Source organism: Varroa destructor, unplaced genomic scaffold (genome assembly GCF_002443255.2).
Source record: "Varroa destructor unplaced genomic scaffold, Vdes_3.0 BEIS01000003.1, whole genome shotgun sequence".
In the NCBI taxonomy this organism is placed as follows: domain Eukaryota; kingdom Metazoa; phylum Arthropoda; class Arachnida; order Mesostigmata; family Varroidae; genus Varroa; species Varroa destructor.
Window position 1 is genome coordinate 1,097,942 of NW_019211456.1, and position 19,661 is coordinate 1,117,602.

General features: G+C 37.6%; 1 protein-coding gene and 1 long non-coding RNA gene across 6 annotated transcripts; one reads left to right on the forward strand and one right to left on the reverse strand.

The window, feature by feature from the left end:
* Positions 1–69: 69 nt before the first annotated feature.
* On the forward strand, positions 70–18,726 carry Atg7 (Autophagy-related 7). 5 transcript variants are annotated; one of them, XM_022797402.2, is made up of 15 exons: positions 75–317; positions 7,100–7,285; positions 7,941–8,161; positions 8,290–8,397; positions 8,724–8,946; positions 9,621–9,913; positions 11,064–11,143; positions 11,283–11,428; positions 11,663–11,905; positions 12,409–12,598; positions 13,162–13,258; positions 13,512–13,601; positions 15,494–15,607; positions 15,851–15,931; positions 18,319–18,726. In XM_022797402.2, exons 1-15 carry the CDS (start codon positions 281–283, stop codon positions 18,499–18,501), a joined length of 2,292 nt encoding a protein of 763 aa, XP_022653137.1. In that variant the 5' UTR covers positions 75–280; the 3' UTR covers positions 18,502–18,726. The 5 variants fall into 5 exon arrangements, with proteins under 5 accessions (XP_022653141.1, XP_022653138.1, XP_022653137.1 ...); XM_022797406.2 differs by lacking the exon at positions 11,663–11,905 and having other exon boundaries at positions 70–317; XM_022797403.2 differs by lacking the exon at positions 7,100–7,285 and having other exon boundaries at positions 74–317.
* Positions 579–7,123, reverse strand: LOC147756364 (uncharacterized). Its single transcript, XR_015325084.1, has 3 exons — positions 7,007–7,123; positions 5,286–5,782; positions 579–3,202 (listed from the first exon to the last, which is right to left on the reverse strand). It is a non-coding gene; the product is annotated as an uncharacterized LOC147756364 (long non-coding RNA).
* Positions 18,727–19,661: the final 935 nt, after the last annotated feature.

Sequence of the window (19,661 nt, forward strand, 5' to 3'; positions counted from 1 at the left end):
CCGCACAACTGTTGCGAGGCGGAAAATAGGCGAGGGCACCGTAGAGCCACACGGTGAGCAGGGACGACGAAGGCTGATTGCTTATCGAGTACAGCTACACCGACACCACTGTTGCCACTACGCGCTTATTAGCGCTATGATTTGTTGAGCAGGCAGCGGAACGAGGCTACGCAGACCGCCATCTACAAGCAGACGGTTCCAATACTCAACATCAATAAACAAAACACTAGGCTTTGACTGACGGATAGAATCGTAATAACAAAAGTGGTGGTACCTTACAATGAAGATCGAGCGGGGAGCAGAGAAAAGGAAGAGAGGTACGTTTTTGATTACTTTAAACTATGAATCACAGAAAAATTAGCGTTTTCAAGTAAACAAATAAAAAATATTACAACAATGGAAAATTCATCATGAAACAGTGTACTTTGTCGTTCTGAATGTCAAAATAAAGATTTCATATTACTTTTAAGCTTCTGTTAAAAAAAGTAGGAACAAGCCATAACTTCCAACAAAATGTGTGAACACTTTAAACCAAGTAACCATACAATTTTTTTTTTTTTTATAAAACCCACAGTCAGCCAACACTTTTCTAATTCAAAGAAACAAAATTGAAGCTGCTCAACACATCCGTGTTAGTTTATGAAAAAAGCAAGTAAATCCTCAAGAACACCGCAGTATATAATTCATGATCTGCTGAATTTTGGGACGTCAAGATACGTCGGAGTGCAACTATAGGATTTACGTTTTCTATGTGGGCATGAGCACTGAGGCAATCTTGTACTTGCGGACTTGTCATTCAAATTGATTATCACAATTACTCTTATGTGATTTACTTACGTTGGACATACAGGGTTGAGCATCTTGGGCAGTCAAGTTGTCAAGCGCACCTTACCAAAAATGCTTACGATCTTTTCATCCCTGGTTTCCACTGTAAACTTTGCACTGCAAAATATACATACACGTGAGACTCATGCATATCCGGACCATCCAAAAAACGACCCTAACCACTTTTGTGGCTGTTTGTAAAGACTTGGCCCTAACAATAAGAAGAGATCGGCATAAGTTCGCTTTCGGAATGATTCTCATTGTCTGCCATGGAACCAAATATGGAAAAAGAAACACTTACGTTATTCCAAACTATCAAGTTGGCGCTGCTTCTATGCTTTGTCTTAAAAGCGGCCGAAAATTTTAGCGCAATATTAAAAGACCTTGTCTGTTTTTCCTTGAGATATAAAAATATCTCTAATGAAGTAGCAAGTTATTAATGATAGCTTAACTGCAACGGAAGTTCAGGATAATTCAGCTGCAAACTCACAAGATGGCTGGAACACGGCACTGAATAACCTGAATAAGGATTATCGAACAGTTGAGGCAACAGGAATTATTGAAACAAAGCATGTGATAACGTTTCAACAACTGGTCAAAATATGTTTTAGTGCAAGACTGATCATAATAGTATTATCGAAGACACCAATCGTGGTTAGCATTTACTAATTACACATTTTTTAAAGGTTTTTTAGGCTTGCAAGTTGTAAATGTGTAACGTTGCTAGGTTAAATAGGAGCAAAATCTGTTTTTTTTTTATTTTGTAAAAATCGATTATCTGTTAAAGCCTGCGAGTTTTGCAAATGGAGTCCGGGTATAAACATATTTTAACCTGCAATATGGCGTATACGTCAATAAAACTTCGTTAAATCCCAAAGCGATCGTCACTACGTTGACAGGGTAAATGCCTGTCACGAGTATTTAAGGGGTGACGTACAGGTATGTATGATATTATACGAACGGAGTTATATACGGATGATAATGTACCTATAAAGAAAGTTACAAGTCAGGAACGAAGGCCTTGTCTACAGCGCAAAATGCATGGTGCAACGGAACAAAATAGTTTGGAGATCATCTTCGATATTCAATGTATTGATTATGCACACTCCTCCCTAGTGATACTAGCAACCGGTCTACTGCAGTGGGAGACATATGTTTATAGCCAACCAGTCCAACCAACGGTTTTCAAGCTAGAATGAAATTGAAGAGCGAGCTTTACCTAAGTAACGATGCTGTTTCAAAAAATTAGCAACAAAAAATACTCACAGGATTTAACCCAATGCGTTCATTCTTTTTCGTCATATGGTTTTTAGAATCGCAGCGAAGTTATCTAACGAAGCTAACTCTTTCCCCGGCTATTAAAGCTTTTAATGGCACACCTTACTAAACAGCACCTCTTTACAATACGCCTAAATGTGAACTCGTTTATGAGAACAGCACATTCCACAATCGTGTGAGATACAATCAAACATCGGCAATTCCCAAGGTCAATAAAATATGTCTACAGGAGGCAGACCAGGCTAGTCTCGTGTAGGTAAGGTTTCTGCAAACTTTTTTTGTAGAATGCGCTGTTCGAGACACGCATTGACTTATAACGTAATGAAACAATTAATTGTTTGTGTAATACGTAGACTGCTCGAAAAAGATCGTGCTTGTATGAAAAATTATATTGTCAAAATTATAGAGAAGATATTATCGATAATAAAGCGGCAGAGGCTTTGAAATATCACTCTGCTTGAACCATCGGTCTCAGTTGCTATATTTTTGCCGTGTAAGATTCATGAGGTTTCGCCCTGCCAGAAGTTTTACAATTACCTAGCTTTAGTTTTTTGCCCAACCTAACCCGATCATAGAAGATCCAAAATGACCTGCTGATTATAAATCCTAAGAAACGTTTCTATGTGATCTACGTAACATTCGTCAGAAATAAAAGACAAAAAGATATACTAAAGTATTTAGTAGGAAGTACGACCAGTGAACTTCAACTCTGCGAGCCCATCAAAGGTAAGCCATTTATGCCGCTGGTGCAGAAATTTAAGAAGACCAAAGTTCATGAAGTCTCAACAGGCAACTTTGACACCATGTTGAAATCTGAACAACGCTACTACTATAAAGAAATTGTCAAGATTCCAAAAAAAGATACTATATGGAAGCAGTTATGAGTTGTGTGTGAGAGTAACTGTAACTTCTGCATTTATGCAACCGTGGTTTTCGTGAGGTGGCGTTAAGCCTTGCCGCGTAATGGAGGTGCTTTACTTCTACTCACAACTTTTGGTTGCTTAATGAGATGTTTGTTTTTGATCTCTTTTTACCGTTCAGAGTATACTTCAGCCGTTATGGACGAAGCAGAACTTGAAGAAGTTATGGCGGATAACACCTGCACAAAATTACCAAACAGACACCACAAGCTATTACAGTTGTACATTCTTTTAGGATGATGTCGCGCCACTTTAGTTGCATTTATCTTCCACGAAATTTCACTTTCGTCTAAGTTTCAAAATTTTAAAACCAACGACACATACTGATACTAGAAGTAGATATATATATATATATATATATGGATATTAGTATTAGTAAACGACGCTAATTTTCGGGTCTTTCATGGTTCATTACAACTTGCCTGCCAACAAGTCAAGTAAAGATGTTCGAACAAAGTGTCTCAGACTGCAAAAATCCTAAATGCATCTTGAAAACAAAATATCGGCTTAAAATTTTACTCAATAATAAGATAGGCATCCATTTTAAGATACGAGATCAACGTTTTCTGCATTTCATAGTGGACGATGATCTAGTACTATGTAAGTAGATTAGAATGCTTAATTATTAGTGTACTTAATGCGACTGGACACGTAGGAAGGGGGAGAACGAAGAAGTGTTTGTTAAGAGGAGTGATATCTTTGTAGGGCATTCATGGCACCGAAAGTCAAAGATTAGGAAATAATCAAAAGTTTCTTTGGATTTACGTCACAAGGCACTCTCGTCCTAAATTGGGCAAAAGCCAAAAAAAAAAACAGTTATATATTAACTACACGCCTACTTTGGTACGCAGTTAAAGCAGACAACATAGCAAAAATCGGAATCACCATCAAAGATTGGTGAAGACATTAGAGAAGACAAGGAAACCTTAGGAAAATAAGGCAATACGAGGATGGTGCAAACATTTTCGAAGTTGAGATGGAGCATTGAAGACTAGCGAGGAGATTACCTTCGAAACCCAAAAAGCAAGGATACATTGCCGTAATCGAGGAGGTTTTCACGAAGGCAGAGCTTGAAATCTTAGGGCTTTCTTGGCCAAAACTGGCGTTCAACATATAACGTCGTACAAAATTAGTTCTCAAATACTGAAATTGCAGAAGTTGAATAAAAAAGAGTTCCTAGTAAGTTGACTCTAGACAAGTTGGCCAGGTGAAAATGCGAGTGATGTATTCCACTATATTTCCAAATTCATGGAACTTTACTTAACAAAAATCCACCTGGAGCATACGGTCGCCGCAGATGAGGTGCGGATCAATTTCAACTGCCAGCCGGAGACAGACCACCCAAGATAATGGCGTCGTTCTGGGGAGAAATCGGGTTCGGTGTCACTGTGGGGTCGATTCGAACCTAAGGTGATGGTCATCATTACAATGGATATCAAGGACATCTGCTACTATAAGATACTTACTAAAAATGAAACGATGAACGCAGCCTGTTATTTCGAGTTCTTCGAGATACTCACGACAATCAAAAGTCCGCAACCTGGTTGATTGATGGCACCACCACAGCTCATTGCCATGCCTCAGTAACCTTCTGGATTGAGGAAACCAATATCTAACGTTGGCCTTAATTTACTTTTTCTTCCGATCTAAGTATATGTAATTACGGGGCATTTCATGCCCTAAGAAAGGGAACTGATGGGTAAACATATCAAATATATACTGACTTCGAAATGTCTCAGATAGAGAAGTTACGTATAAGAAGGCAGATGGCAAAGATAAAGCTGTACATACATAATACAAGACATCATTCCAGCTAAGAGTTATTCAATCTCGAAGCCTGTCGGATTCGCTTGAAACAGCCTGCGTATAGTCGGTAAAATTTAGCTTGAAACCACGATGGAGCGTTTGACTGTTGGAAATCTGGGCAATGAATTAGGCCGTTGGAGAGAGCGACGAATGTCTACATACGGTGGCATAAATAAGTTCAGTCGAGAGGTCCTAATTCGTTATAGGCATCAGAAATACACAGGAGGTGTTCAAAACCATCCGTTCGACAAGGCGTCCGATAAGCTGATGGGAACCCGCACGCGTTTCTCCAGTAAGAGCAGCTTATATTAAAGTGTGTCAGCTTGTGGTCAGAGTTCAAGAATTTCTTAGAGAACGTCGAGAAATCGTGGCAATGTGAGAGCTTTGCTGTAGCGTCGCCACGTAACCCCACAAAGGCCCTTGCGAAGTTTGCATGCAAGTTCCAAATGCACTTACCTGTAACTGAAGTTCAACAGTTGGCAGCATCAGCCAGCGCCCTCAGTCGTGTTTAAGTCGTTTAGTTAAGTATCCCAGCGCTAATAATAGCCAGGTTCGGTGCATTAGCGTGGCACGCCATAAAAAACAGCGTCGGACGCAAAGCTTCTATCGGTGCTTGCCGTTGGGTTGGGAAGCCGATGTCAGAGGAATGTAAGCCGCGCGTTCTCGTCTGCACGAAATCATCATTAAAGATAAAATAGGAGGAGATGTTTCTAAATACGTATTTGTCAGCGAGCTTTATACTGAATAAAGAGACCACAGCGCTATTCCGGATAGCAAGAGCCCAAGCTGAATCCGTGACCATGTTGTAACACCTTCGAAGTTCTGTGCGGGGTCTCCTGAAGCGATTCCATATATGCGCCATTTTAGATCCTCAGTTTAGGAAGGGTGTGCTTGGATGTAATTGTTGTCGGAGTTCCACCGAAGGTATTTCCAGCGTCTGTCCCCATGGAAACCTGCAATCAGAGTGGGTGTACAGGTGCGTACGTTCAGACGCCACTGGGTGTAGTTTTAGCAATGGAGAATTTTTTTTTCTTTTTTTCAAGCACACAGGCAGGCGGCCCTAGGCTTTATATTAAAACATGTGTAAATAGCCTGACCTACTATTATGGCACGCACTAATAAATTTAAACCTAAGTATTTCCGTTGCTATTTTAGACCAAAGTTTAATCCTGTTTACTGTTTTGCGTTTGTGCCGCTACTAGCGAGCGGTGGCAACTAGCTTTACTCTAAGAATCTGTTTCGTTACGTATTCCAGAGGACTTTAGCATGGGAAATTTTATTTTTAGTAGAAGGGAGCACCTATCACGTGCATCTTGATTTAAGAGCATATCGTGATAATTTTTGATGAGGATCTCTAAAAAAATGGGGCCATTAGGGTAATCTACGGCATAAAATCTGCAGCACTGAAATAGCTAGAAATCGCAATTGGGTAGAAATATGTCACAGCACTAGAGAAAATGTTTGACGGACTTTTTAAATCACTGACCGAACGTTATCATCAGTGTATTGACCAGAACGATAAAAAATATTTAACGTTCGCGCTAAGAGGAATACTTATATATACATATATGTGAATAAAAATTTTAGTTATAACCATTTAAGTTGCGTATACAGTATTTGGGAACACCTTCTGCATATAATGCATTATGTGTCCGATGAATCTCGAAAGTGGCAAGAAAGATTTTAAATCGTCATGGTAAATACTTTGGTCCCAGAAAAGAACTCTCTACTAAATGGTGAAGTCACCTCTACGAAAACCTAGTTCCTCTTTAAAGCTACAAAATACTATAGTGCTAGGTTAATAAGCGAATCTCCACCGCCATTTTGATGAGTCAAATTAGCAGGTCGACAGTGTTTTAAGTTGAGTCAATGTTCGCGTCATGTGGGGTAGTGATACACGATTCTATTCCATTGGCTATTCCAGATACATAATGACGGTGGCAACAGCAGCCACTCAGTCTCGGACCTAACAGTAATGGCAACAATAATATTAGCATTCGTATACAGATCATTGTTTGATAAAGTGAATACAATTTAGTTATCTATTCCTAGCTAATTTGAATAAGTCACAATACTAAGGGCATGTTGAAGTGGACTGAGTATATTCGTTAAGAGGCGCAACATCATTCATTTATGTTTATAATCATTACTTGTCACAAGTATATTGCAGACAAAACCTTTTCGAAAACTGTCCGTTCTAATAGAGAAATAATTTATGTCCACATGTCTTCGACTCTTTTCGCGCTCACACAAATAATGGCTCCATGCAGCAATGGGTAAAATCGGCCCGAACGGTCTTCATCTACCACTTGATCTGTCCCTCTCTTCTCCGCTTCCCGTCTGCGTCTGTCTCAATTCAGCTGGCTTCCTTCCCCTGTCAGTAATCGCAGCTTATGTTCTAAATCAGCTGACCAGTCTCAACGTAAACACGAAACGCGATAGCAGCGGCTCTTTAGGTTGTGTCTACATGTGAATATTTTTCTGAGTATTCTGTGAAGTTTTTGAAAATTTTTCACCGACACTTAGACGAGTACAACTCAAGGTGCAAAGTGCAAGTTATTTTCGAAACATAGCAGCACGCCATGGAGAAATTAAGCCCTCAAATAGAACACTGTAATAAAGATTGCTCTTCATTATATGTGAAATGTACCAAATGCATGATTGCTTTAGTAGTATACTGCACTCAGTATCTATTAAAAGGCCATGTCGTGGCAATGTAATAGTTTAATCAATGTTTGTCGTACTCTAGTACAGTTCAGTATAGCTCTTTACTTATTATCCGATAGATAATTCTAATCCGTAGGCGAATCTAAGCATTCTTTATAGTTTCTGAGATCTGCCATGTCATTCTCATACTTACCCCTTGTCTTGCCCTCATTTAGTCGTGCATTTATTATGGGAGTAGCAGAGTTTTGCAAGTCATATTTAAAAGATAAAGTTGCGATAAACGAAACAAATGATACTGTGGGTTGTATAAAAAAAGTTAATTTCATTTACCTTCATAAGAGGAATGTAGCGATAATTGTTTAAAGGTCAATAAGTTTGATTGATGTCTTTGCAATGCTATGCTAGAATATATAACTTAGAAATCAGTTTTGCTTTATGCTGCAGGATCCGAATCAAGGATGCCATCTCACAGTCAGAGCGAAGATCCCCTCCGTTACCTGCCGTTCACCTCTCAGATCGATCTCAACTTTTGGCATAAGTTGAGCACCAAGAAACTTAACGAACTTAAGCTCAGTGAAGAGCCAGTAAAGTTTCGGGCTGAATATGATATCAACCACAATATTCCACGCGCTATTGCATCCATTGGGTACAATGCCCTTCGAGAAGTACGCGAATTTAAAAGCATGTTCCGAAATGATCGGGTTTTGTGTCGTACACTAAAAAGCTAAATTATCAAAATTCTAAGCTATCAATGAGAAGCTTTATATAATTTAACAAGCTGGTTTGATTACAGGAAAATTATCCCCAATTAAGCTTGCGTGGTGTACTTTTCAACAAGAACAGTATCGAATCGTTCAAGCGGTGTGACAAAAATAATCTCGTCAAAGAAGCGGTAATTAAGGTTAGTCATTGCAGGAATTATATATACCTATTGTTTAATGAAAATAAATAAAAATTATATAAAAATTTAATAAATATATTTAATTATAAAAAGTATCGACAGAAATAAGGTGTCTGAAAATGACTTGTTAGTTAAATTTAAAGCTAAGCGAATCTAGTAAGATATGAATTCATTTGCCTAATCCTTGTGCCAGATTTGTTTCGAAAACTTAATCAAGCATAAATAACCACCATTGATTTTCTTTAATAAGGTATTTCATGCAAAATCACCATTTTAGTCTGTCTATCAGTGCTTTATTTTTTCTGCAACTTTTACTTATTCGATAGATGGTGGAAGCGATCATATCTGGTGAGGCCCTTCGGCATCCGTCAGAGCATCTTTGCCCGATTATTCTTCTCTCATTTGCTGATCTAAAGAAGTTTGATTATGTCTATTGGTGCGCGTTCCCAGCACTGGGCCTACCACCCCAGGTGAAATTCACCCAAGTCGACCCATTACGCCTAATTAATGACGACGACTTTAATGAAGACAAAATGAACAGAATTGCTGGTTAGTGTCTCAAAATTTATCGTGCATATTTTGTTATTTAGTACATTGTAATGTCATTGTATACAAACATTTTTTTGTATTCACCCAAATTGTGTAATTGTTTCTGCTTTTGGCATGCCCTGACGTACTACCCCTAATACATATGCACGATAGCGAATATAATAAAAAAAATGTACATATGCATGTATACATGTAGAGGCCGAAGACAACAACGTCTAGTTCTAACAAACGTGCGTAGTTTAAAAGAATTAAAAAAAATTTTGCCCATTGTTTATGTAATATATATGCATATACAGATCAGTCTAATATAAATTTAACCTATGAATGATCAGGTCATAAACAGCGCTGATTGAAAAGGGCAATAGCACACCCATGACTATTGTTCTATGATGACTAAGCGCGGCTCCGTTGATTCGAAATCAAGAAGAGAAATAAAAATGGAGGGAATACTCCTCCTAAAAGCGAGATTTGATACCCGGGGTCGATTCGCCGACTATTTAGGAAAAACGTGAAAAGAAAGTGTGTAATCACGGTAAATTGTATAAAAAGCGTTGCACTATATAAGCATCATTAAAGTAGTGGACCAAAAAGCAATTACATGTACTTAGTCTATGGAAGGACCTTTTTTCGTACAAGTAGGAGCTTTACAAAGCAAGTTTATCGCATACACACAGGTATTTCTGAAGGCAAAATGTTCGTGCTGTTGGATAGAATAACTTTAGAGGAGCTTCCGTTAGAAGAAGTACGGAGAAAATGTTCAACACACGTCTATGTCGTCTTTGCGGATCCTTCTGGTGACGCCAACTTCCCGGGATGGCCTCTTCGAGGCCTAATTCTCACAATTGCGTACCATATGCCAGAGATAGCCAACAGTGAACACACGGGAGTGTATACAGTGATCAGCCTGCGAGGATCTCGTATACACAACTATAACAAGTCCCGAATATTTCGAGTCAGGTTACAGAAGGTAATATCTATTTATCGTTATGTATAACACAAGCAAAATTTGTGTATAGGATCGAAACCGAGTAGCCGCTCTAATTTTATATGAACCCATTTGTTGCCACGTATGTCGCCGCATAGCGTGTGTGGCCTTGTAGAGTACCAGTACCTATTAAATTTAAACTACAAGCAAATGCGTTAAGTGCGTGCATTTACTGACAGGCATTTTTAAGTTGAAAAATACAACAATAATAAGATTTATATTATTATTATAGAAAAGGTGAATCCATTTTAAAAAGAGAAAAGGAAACCCTTACTCTTGGCATTTATGTGGTTTTAATCATGCAAAATTCAGCCAGTTTAGTATTCAATATGGAGTATATGCACTCAACTATGGGAACACCACAGTCTCATAGCACGCGCAATTCGAGATTGTCTTTTTAATATGTTTAGTTGGGTTTTTAAAAGTAATTAGAATCCTTGTAGCCGTTTTCGAGGCTATATGTATTCATGTTTAAATATTGTTCGCCTTCTGTATGCTATCCTACCATTATGTCTTGCTGAGTAGATTTTGCCTAATAAAAAAAAACTTTCTACTGAGAGAATATCTAGCTTTAAAGCTTGTTTTTTGTTACAAGCTACAACAAAGGCATTTTGAATTTTTAACAAAGGCTTCTGATGCGTATGTTAAGTAAGTAGCAGCTTGAGGGCCGCTTGTTAAGCTAAACAAACATGTGCTGTATGTACACGCGCACACACGATTTTTTTATCATCAGCTGGTGAATGTAAGCAGTGACGAGTGGACGCGACAGTGAAGGCAGGCGACACGGGTTCTGGTACTGGTGAATAAACTAATGTGTAACCTAAGCGTAGCGGTTTCGCTACAGGTAGATCAAGGGAAGCACGCTAGGTAAACTAAGCTGGTAATTACTCTTTTGTAAATAATCGAACCAGAATGCGTCCAGCTAAATCTGATCAAGCCGGTACTGATAATCTGACTTGAAAGCTAAAAAAAACAAGATGTAAAAAGTGTGTATATAGTTCTGACAAACTGAGTATTAGTATTTCCTATGCGATAAATACATAGCCTTTGACAAAATACGGTACAGTAAAAAATTGCGTTAGTGCCGAGTTTACCAGAGTCACTCATCTCAATATTGTGTGTATTTCTTTAGGTTAGTCTCGATTCGGAGTTCATGTCTTTATCAAAATTCGTTGGCTGGGAAGAAAATCAACAGGGCGAAAACAAACCAAGGTAACACGTTTTGTCTGGTATCAATACAGCTCTAACAAAAAGTACTTGATGTATCGTATGTAAAAGACGAAACATGTGCAGTAATTAAATAATTAATTTAAAAAAAATGAAAGATACATTAAAGTAAATTTTCGTCAAGGCGTCTCAATCTATCGTCGTCAATGGACCCCAAAATGTTGGCAGAGTCCGCGGTCGACCTCAATCTCAAGTTGATGCGATGGAGACTGGCCCCTGATATCAACTTGGAATGCGTTTCGAAGACAAAGTGTCTTCTTCTTGGATCAGGTAATATGGTTTTCGCGATATATCATTTTAGATTAAACAAACGATGGAAAAAGTGTGATAGACTCGCGCAAATTGTTTGGTCTTATTATATAAATTAATTTGACTTCACACACTAAATGTATGGAGTTTTATACTGTCTGACTTATACAACCGTAGTTAAAAACATTGCTGCAGGCGTTTTAACTTGACCTCACATAGTAACAAGGATCCTATGAACACTGGATGTCTGTAAAGGTACCTTAGGATGTAACGTGGCACGCTCTCTTCTTGGATGGGGGGTTCGCCGTATAACATTCGTTGATTCCGGTGATGTTTCTTATTCGAATCCTGTCCGGCAGTCGCTTTTCACGTTTGACGATTCTCTTAACGGAGGTCGACCAAAAGCTGAGGCAGCTGCTGAGAGCTGTAAGAAAATTTTCCCCGGGGTCGATGCAAGACACGTTAGGATGAAAATTCCCATGCCGGGACACGGTTCTGGTAGGATTTACCATTAGTAGTTACAATAATACTCACGAGCAATAATATAAGGCGACTTGGCAACAAAAATGACATTGCATATTTTTAACAAAACGAGGTACCTGAAATGATCACTGCTTATATAGAAAAACACAAATTAATCTTTACTTGCTCTAAATATTTATTTTTGCCTAACCTAACGATATACGCCTGTATGCTATTACTCTATTCGTGTTTACTTGATTGAGATTGGTTCGAGTAATGTCAGGATTGTCGCAAAATAGACGTATCTCGTGTAATAAGTTTTTCGAATAAACCTTTTAGGTTCAACAGGCACGCATGTGATGAAGATAATGTTTCGCGACAACATTTGCAACTATAACTGAGATTAAATGAAATATATAATGCTTGAAAACTGATTCTGTTAAGTTCAACAACTTGAAAATTTGCCTGCTGGATGTGTATAGTTCTGGCATCATTAATTAAAATAGTCCGTTCTCCTATTTTAATTTCCACTGAAACAGTAACGCCTGAGTATAAAAAAGAAACCTCAGAAGCTATAAAACAGTTGGAAGATCTCATCGAAGATCACGATGCCATATTCCTTTTGTTGGATACCCGTGAAGCTCGGTGGTTGCCCACCCTGTTTGGAGCAGCCAAAAAGAAAATCGTTATCAACGCCGCGCTCGGGTTCGATACTTTTCTTGTAATGAGGTGTGTTTTCCTTGAATCCGCTTACCACGGCCCCCTACTTCTTGATAAAAAAAAATAATAAAGTAGCATATGCTGATGATAGAAACATCATAATTGCCTCAGAGGTAGTAGACTTCGACGCAATATCAAGTCAACATAAATTTAAGATGCTTAATGGGCTCCAAAATGCATTTAGCAAGAGCCGTAAAAGTTACTAGTTAGTTGCTTTTTTAGGTACAGAAATAGTGATAGAAGAAAGTAATATATCATACTACATATTTTTGTAAGATTTGATTAAAAAAATATTCAAATACCTCTCTATATTCTAGTATTGTTTATATGACGTTACTTAGACGCTTTCCTTATTTTAACTGAATCGATTAAGTTGTTACACATTTTATTATATTATTATGCTTCGATTACAAATACAAAACGCATTTGTATTTATATAATATTTTCCATTATTATAAAGCTGGTTATATATTATTTAAGTGAAGAAAAATTCATATTCAGTTGATGTTTGCAAGTGGAATTTTTTTATTGACTAACAATTTTGACACACTGAAATGTTTGTTATAATTTAGACATGGTGTTGGCGGTTCGAATGAACTCGGATGCTACTTCTGCAACGACGTTGTAGCTCCAACAAACTCTACCAGAGATCGATCACTGGATCAACAGGTACAAGTTATAAAAGGCTTGTTATACGCAAGTGAGACAAAATCTTATAAAACCCGTGTCCATTCCTTTTGAACCTGTTAATATTCATCCGAATTGTGCGTTTAAACAAGTGGCTATTAAGTAAATCATCTAAATGCACGAGCTCTGGTCCGTTTTAACGATATCAGGTTGATATTGGTAACTAACGCCAATTTTTGAAAATGCTGACTGCTTGGGATACCTATAACGTGGTCGATAATATTTTTAATTTTAGTGCACCGTATCCCGACCTGGTATAAGTCAAATGGCCGCTGGATTCGCGACAGAGCTCATGGTATCATTGCTATCACACCCGAAAAGAAACGTAAGTTGTTATGTAAATTATATAATTATTATATAACGTATATATTATTATATAACTTACGTTTCTTTTTTATATAACAAATTATATAAAGCAACAGATAATGAATATATGGTAATATTCGGACCTATAGATACTTCTGAAAACTCTAATGTATGATTAGTGGCGTAAGCCACTTGAATAATCCAGGCTTCATATTAACGTTGGTGTTTTTTAGGTAAAACAGAGGAATCCGCCTCATTATATAGGAATCCGCAAGGTTTTTACCCCATGCTTATTTTATCGGCGATTCATTTTGTCTAATCTAATTCGTTGATGTTACACCCAGCTTAGCGTAAATTATACTAGTGGTAGTAATACCGCTGCAATGACACAGCTCCACATAATCTGTTATCATTTTTGCAGTTATTTGGTCAAATTATCTATAAAGAAATTTGATTCGTTATAAACATAGCGTAACATAATTCGTAGTTCACCAGCAAACCTGAGTCTATATAGTAAATGGATGCGATTTCCTAAGATCTTTCAGCATCAGTTCTATTAATTCGTAGCTGCTATCCCGTTACACAATTCGGTTTTCTAACTTAGTCAATCTATTCTTTCACTTCAAAGGCTCTATTACGTTAATGTATGTACTACTCTGTTAGAGTAGATGGTCACATCTGATATAATTTGCATAATTTAAGCTCCATTACAATTGCCCTGTGGATATGGACCCGTTACCCTACAAAAATGGTCATTTATTTCTCTTGTCTCCACTATGTCCCCTCCCATTATCGTTAATCCATTACTACGAATTTGTTTTGATTCGTGTGACATCTAACATAACTTATACTAGTGCCTAATTATAGACCGGCATCTTGTAGCTTTCCTAACATCTCGTTTGTATGTTGTTATGCTGTTGCAATTATTCAGTAGCAGCAATCATACTTCTTTGGTATAGTGATTGTCTTATAGTAAAGCCATTACCTTGGTGCAATTATGACGCCAGTAGCGATTGGTTACCGTATGAACGAATGATTCTTTTTTTTTATTCGACTGTTCTGGTAACCTACACTACGGGAGAAAGAAGTCCTTCTTCGAAAAGCGTATTAATCTAAGCAGAGAATATGATTCATATGTCGAGAACAAGGTTCATAGTGGATCATTGCTCAACAGTGTCGGCAAAATTTACTAGATTTTACGACTAAGTAACATACATGTGAAAAATTCAATTGCACCCACTTCGTAGCGCTGAGAAAAACAAAAAACTTTTTAATGACGAATTTTCTATGCCGATTATCATTATATTCTATAATGAGAAAAAAATTATTTTGGAAGAAAATATTCATCCATCTAAATATGACCTATATATGCTGCAAGGGCTCATACTTTATTAGTATCAAACCGTTTCAGCAAAAATCACTATTTCACCACTAAGCAGAAGACATATAAAAAAAAAGTTCGCCTCCAAATTCCACATTTTATTTGAGAAACAATGTACTTTCAAATTAAACTTTTCAAATCATCGGTGTCTGTGACGCAAACCGCAAAAATCACTAACTTGTCTAAAAAGATATTACGCTCTACGGGAAGATGAGATTACCGTCCGAAAAAAAGGATTGAACCAGTTTGATGTGACGCCCGGTTCACCCCAGGATGAAATTTCAGCTGGTCTAAGGAATATCAATTACGGCTTCGTTTTGGGTTAAATAGCCACAAACACGCGGACGGACAAAAATCTAGAGAGACTCAAAATAATACAATAAAGTAGATACAAATCGTCACCCAAGAATAGATGGTTTATCATAAACGTAAGAGGCACCCTAACCATTTACTTTAGCACTAAATGTTATTCATTATTGATTAGTATTATTCAACTAATATGAATATATCTATAATGCGTATAAATAAAGGATGCTCCAGCTGAAAGTCCCGTTGAACAAATCGGAGATCCTGAAGGGTGTGCAACCGATCTTGTGGGAACAGCGTTAAACAACTCGAGTGTGCTAGGGCCGGTACCTCATCAGGTATTCAAACGACTTACTTACATATATTACAAACGATCGATAATATGCGCCTTGAGTTATGCTTCTGCATCAACGCGCTTTATGATAGTTTCTTTACCTACATAAAAATAATAGTAATAGCTTTCCTTCGATGTAGGTATGGCAATGTAAGGTTAACATGTACGATATCGTAGATAGGTCATGTTCATAAGTCTCATTCATATCCTTCTTTGCTGCGCATTTGTCACCCTGCTTCTATTCTAGATCCGGTATTTTCTGTCTCGGTACCACTTTATGACACCCAACAGTACAGCGTTCTATATGTGCACTGCCTGTTCGCCTAAGGTAAGGTAGATCAGCTTAGCAAAAACATAGAAAAAAGTAATCCATTGACACATGAAAGTATGCCAAACAAAATGTTCAGCCTTTTTTAATTGACGATTGTTTTTTAATCGTATGTTCAAGTATCGGTTCGAGTGAGTAACATTAAACATCTTGTAACTTTTAAAGAAAATTTCAGTTACTCTTCAAACTATCTGGGCCAGCTGTTTTTTTAGGTTAGTGTATGCATACTGGGCTATAGTGAGATAAAACAAGCAATCCATTGTGCCAAAACGATTTCTGTGCAAAATTGACCAGAAACAAATAGCTTATGATCTTATATATATCTGTATATGATATTACATCTAGTTGTATTAAGCAATCGTCTTAGGGACTGTATGGACCACTGTATATGAAGCAGGGTGCTATTGGTGGCTAACTTGACGAAAAGCTAACTGAAAACGCTACTCCATTTCTAAATATAATTTAGGTCTCTGATTTACACATGCAATGTTAGGCTCAACTAAAACATAGTTTTTTTTTTTTTTTTTTTAATTACAATGACTCGCAGCGTATCATTATTGTTGTTGTCAATCACATCAAAAACTTCCGCTTTTTTTTCGCAAACAGATACTAATAACTGTATAGATAGTCCTTGACACAAGAATCGATAAATCATTACGTTAAAGACACGCGCTTCAGCGCGATCTTATTTTTCTAGCAGAACGGTATGCGCATTGTTACAGTTCTGTCTTATCCCTCAACTCATTCGAAACCCGGTTTAGCATTATGCAGTAAAATCTTACGAGGATTAATGGCATAAAAAACAAAATCTTTAACCTAACTACCTTTATACTGAACGATTACGAGGTGTAATTTTTTTTAGCAAGGACCTTAGCGCTTTCTCAGAATACAAACAGTTTTCTTCTGGCTTTATTGAATAAATGGTTGAGCTGCGCAAACAGATTAGCCTATACTAAGCCCATGTAGGCCCTTATGGGTTTATATGGACTATCTTTATATTTTTTCGGAGATTAGCGAATCACTGCAGCATGCACAAGGCAGAGTGGACTTTCGGTAACACATAAAATAGTAGACCTTTTTCTCTAAGAATCAGTTAAAGTCAACAGTCTTGTTATGTAAATATTTGATGCGTATACCCCCCACGGTCTCTTAAATATCCCCTTTAACTTACATTGAGAAGTCGGTTTTCTGGAAGCAGTTCAGTGCTTGCATCCTTAGCATTTTGGCAATTATACATAATTTTGTTTTCCGTTGTCCCCTTGAGCAAATTGACTTTTGCATAATGTACGCATCAGGTTGAAATCATTGCTTAATGTTGTTATTCTTGGACATTATTTGAAGTTGCGGTTTTGAGATTTTGCGTTGTGACCAAGCTAACATCTTATAATAGAATAAACCCTCGACTTCCTCAGCGACTTCCGTGTTAGAGGTAATGAGAAATACACAGATACCGCTCGAGCCACTTCAAGCTATCTTCAAGGCATTTCTGGGAGTTCTTACGTATATTTTCTACATATTGCGAGAATTCAGGATCATTCATTTTAGATACGATTTTGTATATAGAACTACGTAAGATATACGCGGAAGCACTTGTAATACGCATAGTATCTGTATGGTACTATAGGAAACATGCTGAAACGTTTGAAAATACTGCGACTGCATTTACAAGGTGTGCAACCCTTAAACGTCAATCTGAGAAAAGTGAGCTAAAATTCCCATCGATGTTCACCAGTTCTGGACGTTTTGACAGCTCTTAAATTTGGAAACCGAAATGTCGAGCGAAATCGAGGCGATTACCAATTTTATCGACATTTATCGTCAAAAACCGTCTGTAAATGAGCGTGCGGTGAACAATTAGGGAACAATGTGTAAAGATATCTTACGCATATATGATATAGCGTTCTAACAAACCTTTGAGTAAAATATGTCATTACATCTAGAACTAACGTAAAACTGGAAATTCTTTATTGGGCCAAGGTTTTCACCAGTGTTTCTATTCAAACTGATTTATACCACGCTTTTTAGTAACGAAATACGGCGAGTAAATTCTTTGTTAATTTTAATATTTCAAACTAGATATAGAATTAACCGCCGACGTTATCGTTGAACTTAAGTGGGTTTACGGAGGTTACTATTCTGATTGAACTGAAGTCAACACTCAGTTTTTTAATTACCAGTTTTTACCCCGAATGTTTGGAAGCCTGCCAAAAATGGCTTGATAATGCCGTATATTCCAAAAACTACAGTAGTTTAAAGGCGCCTATGTTTGATCTAAATTTTTCTTTGTATTAAACCTGTAACGTAAGTGATATTATAACACATTAAGCACTTAAATGATTTGCGCAATCAAGTTTTATAATATCAATACAATATCTGTGAGTCTGCAGGTTGTGTCAGAATACATGTCAAGCGGCTTCGACTTCATATTCAAGGCTCTCACCGAGGAAAACTTTTTAGAGAAATTCACCGGCCTGGCGGATATGCACGCAATAACCAAAGATATAGACATCATAGCTTTAGGCGACAGTGATAATGAGTCATCGATGAGTAACGGGAGTTTGCTTGGATAGGACAACCAATTTTGCGAGGTTAGCAAATTGTTGGTTACACGAATCCAAATATTACAAACATTGAAATCCTTTAGGTAGTGCGTATACATCTATAGGTTCACGCTGATGGGGCCACTGTGATAATCGAGCTAAATTATTACTTCCAACGAAATTACTTTACTCATAAACCGCGCATGCAGGTACTAAGGGATATAAGTAAAAAAAAACAAATAATTTTCAACAAAAGTGTTCTTATTCTGATGTTCTCATACAACGGCTTTTTAATAGTTTCATCAAAAATCTGGATAAGCTTGTATAAAAGAAAGTCCATCGGTAATTACTTCACGAAATCCCACATAGAAGCTTCCAATGAAAATGAAGAGTAGTGGAACCACGCGGTACTTCAACGGCTTATAAATAACGGACATACATATGAGCCATTAATAAAAGGTTACCAACGCATTCAGTCTCGGCAAACTGCAACTCGTAACCGTTAATACGTCAAATCCCGATTGCTGTGGCGCCTCCCAATCGGCCACCGTTGTAATAGCTACACACCTTAGTTACAGTTCTTCAACAATCCTGCGGCCTTGCACTTCCTTTTACCGTTGTAGTATAGTCTGCGCCGCTTTTTGCTTCGTTACCGGCGATCCTACAGACCATAGTTTGACTACGACACCATTACCAATGATTGCAACGAGCTCGATGTGCTTCTGTCGGTTATCTAGCCAGCGGTTTCCGCATTCCTGGTTCTGTCCTTCGCCCTGTACGATCGAGCAAGGGTCGGCTGAACAAACGGTCTCCAGGCCTTGTGATTCGGTCGTTTTAACAGTTTAGGTGACGCGTGCGCTTTGTAACTGCATGGAAGACTAAGCCGTCGGTTGGAAACTATCAGCACAGAAGCTCACGGCTAGGGAATTTACATTCTTACGTATACAAGCTATACATACATATATATATATTCCATTGAAGAATGATACGTTTTTTTGTATCATTCACCATAATTTGTTGCACTGCCTGACTCGTTTACTTTATTAATTTTAATAATTAGTGTAAGTGTTGGCTGGTTGGCGATCTCTAATGCCTGAAGACTTAGTTTAAATTTTGGTCCAATGATAAACTAACCCAATATCATAAATTAGGGCTAGTGCACTTATCTACTATTTTCTACGATTTAAATC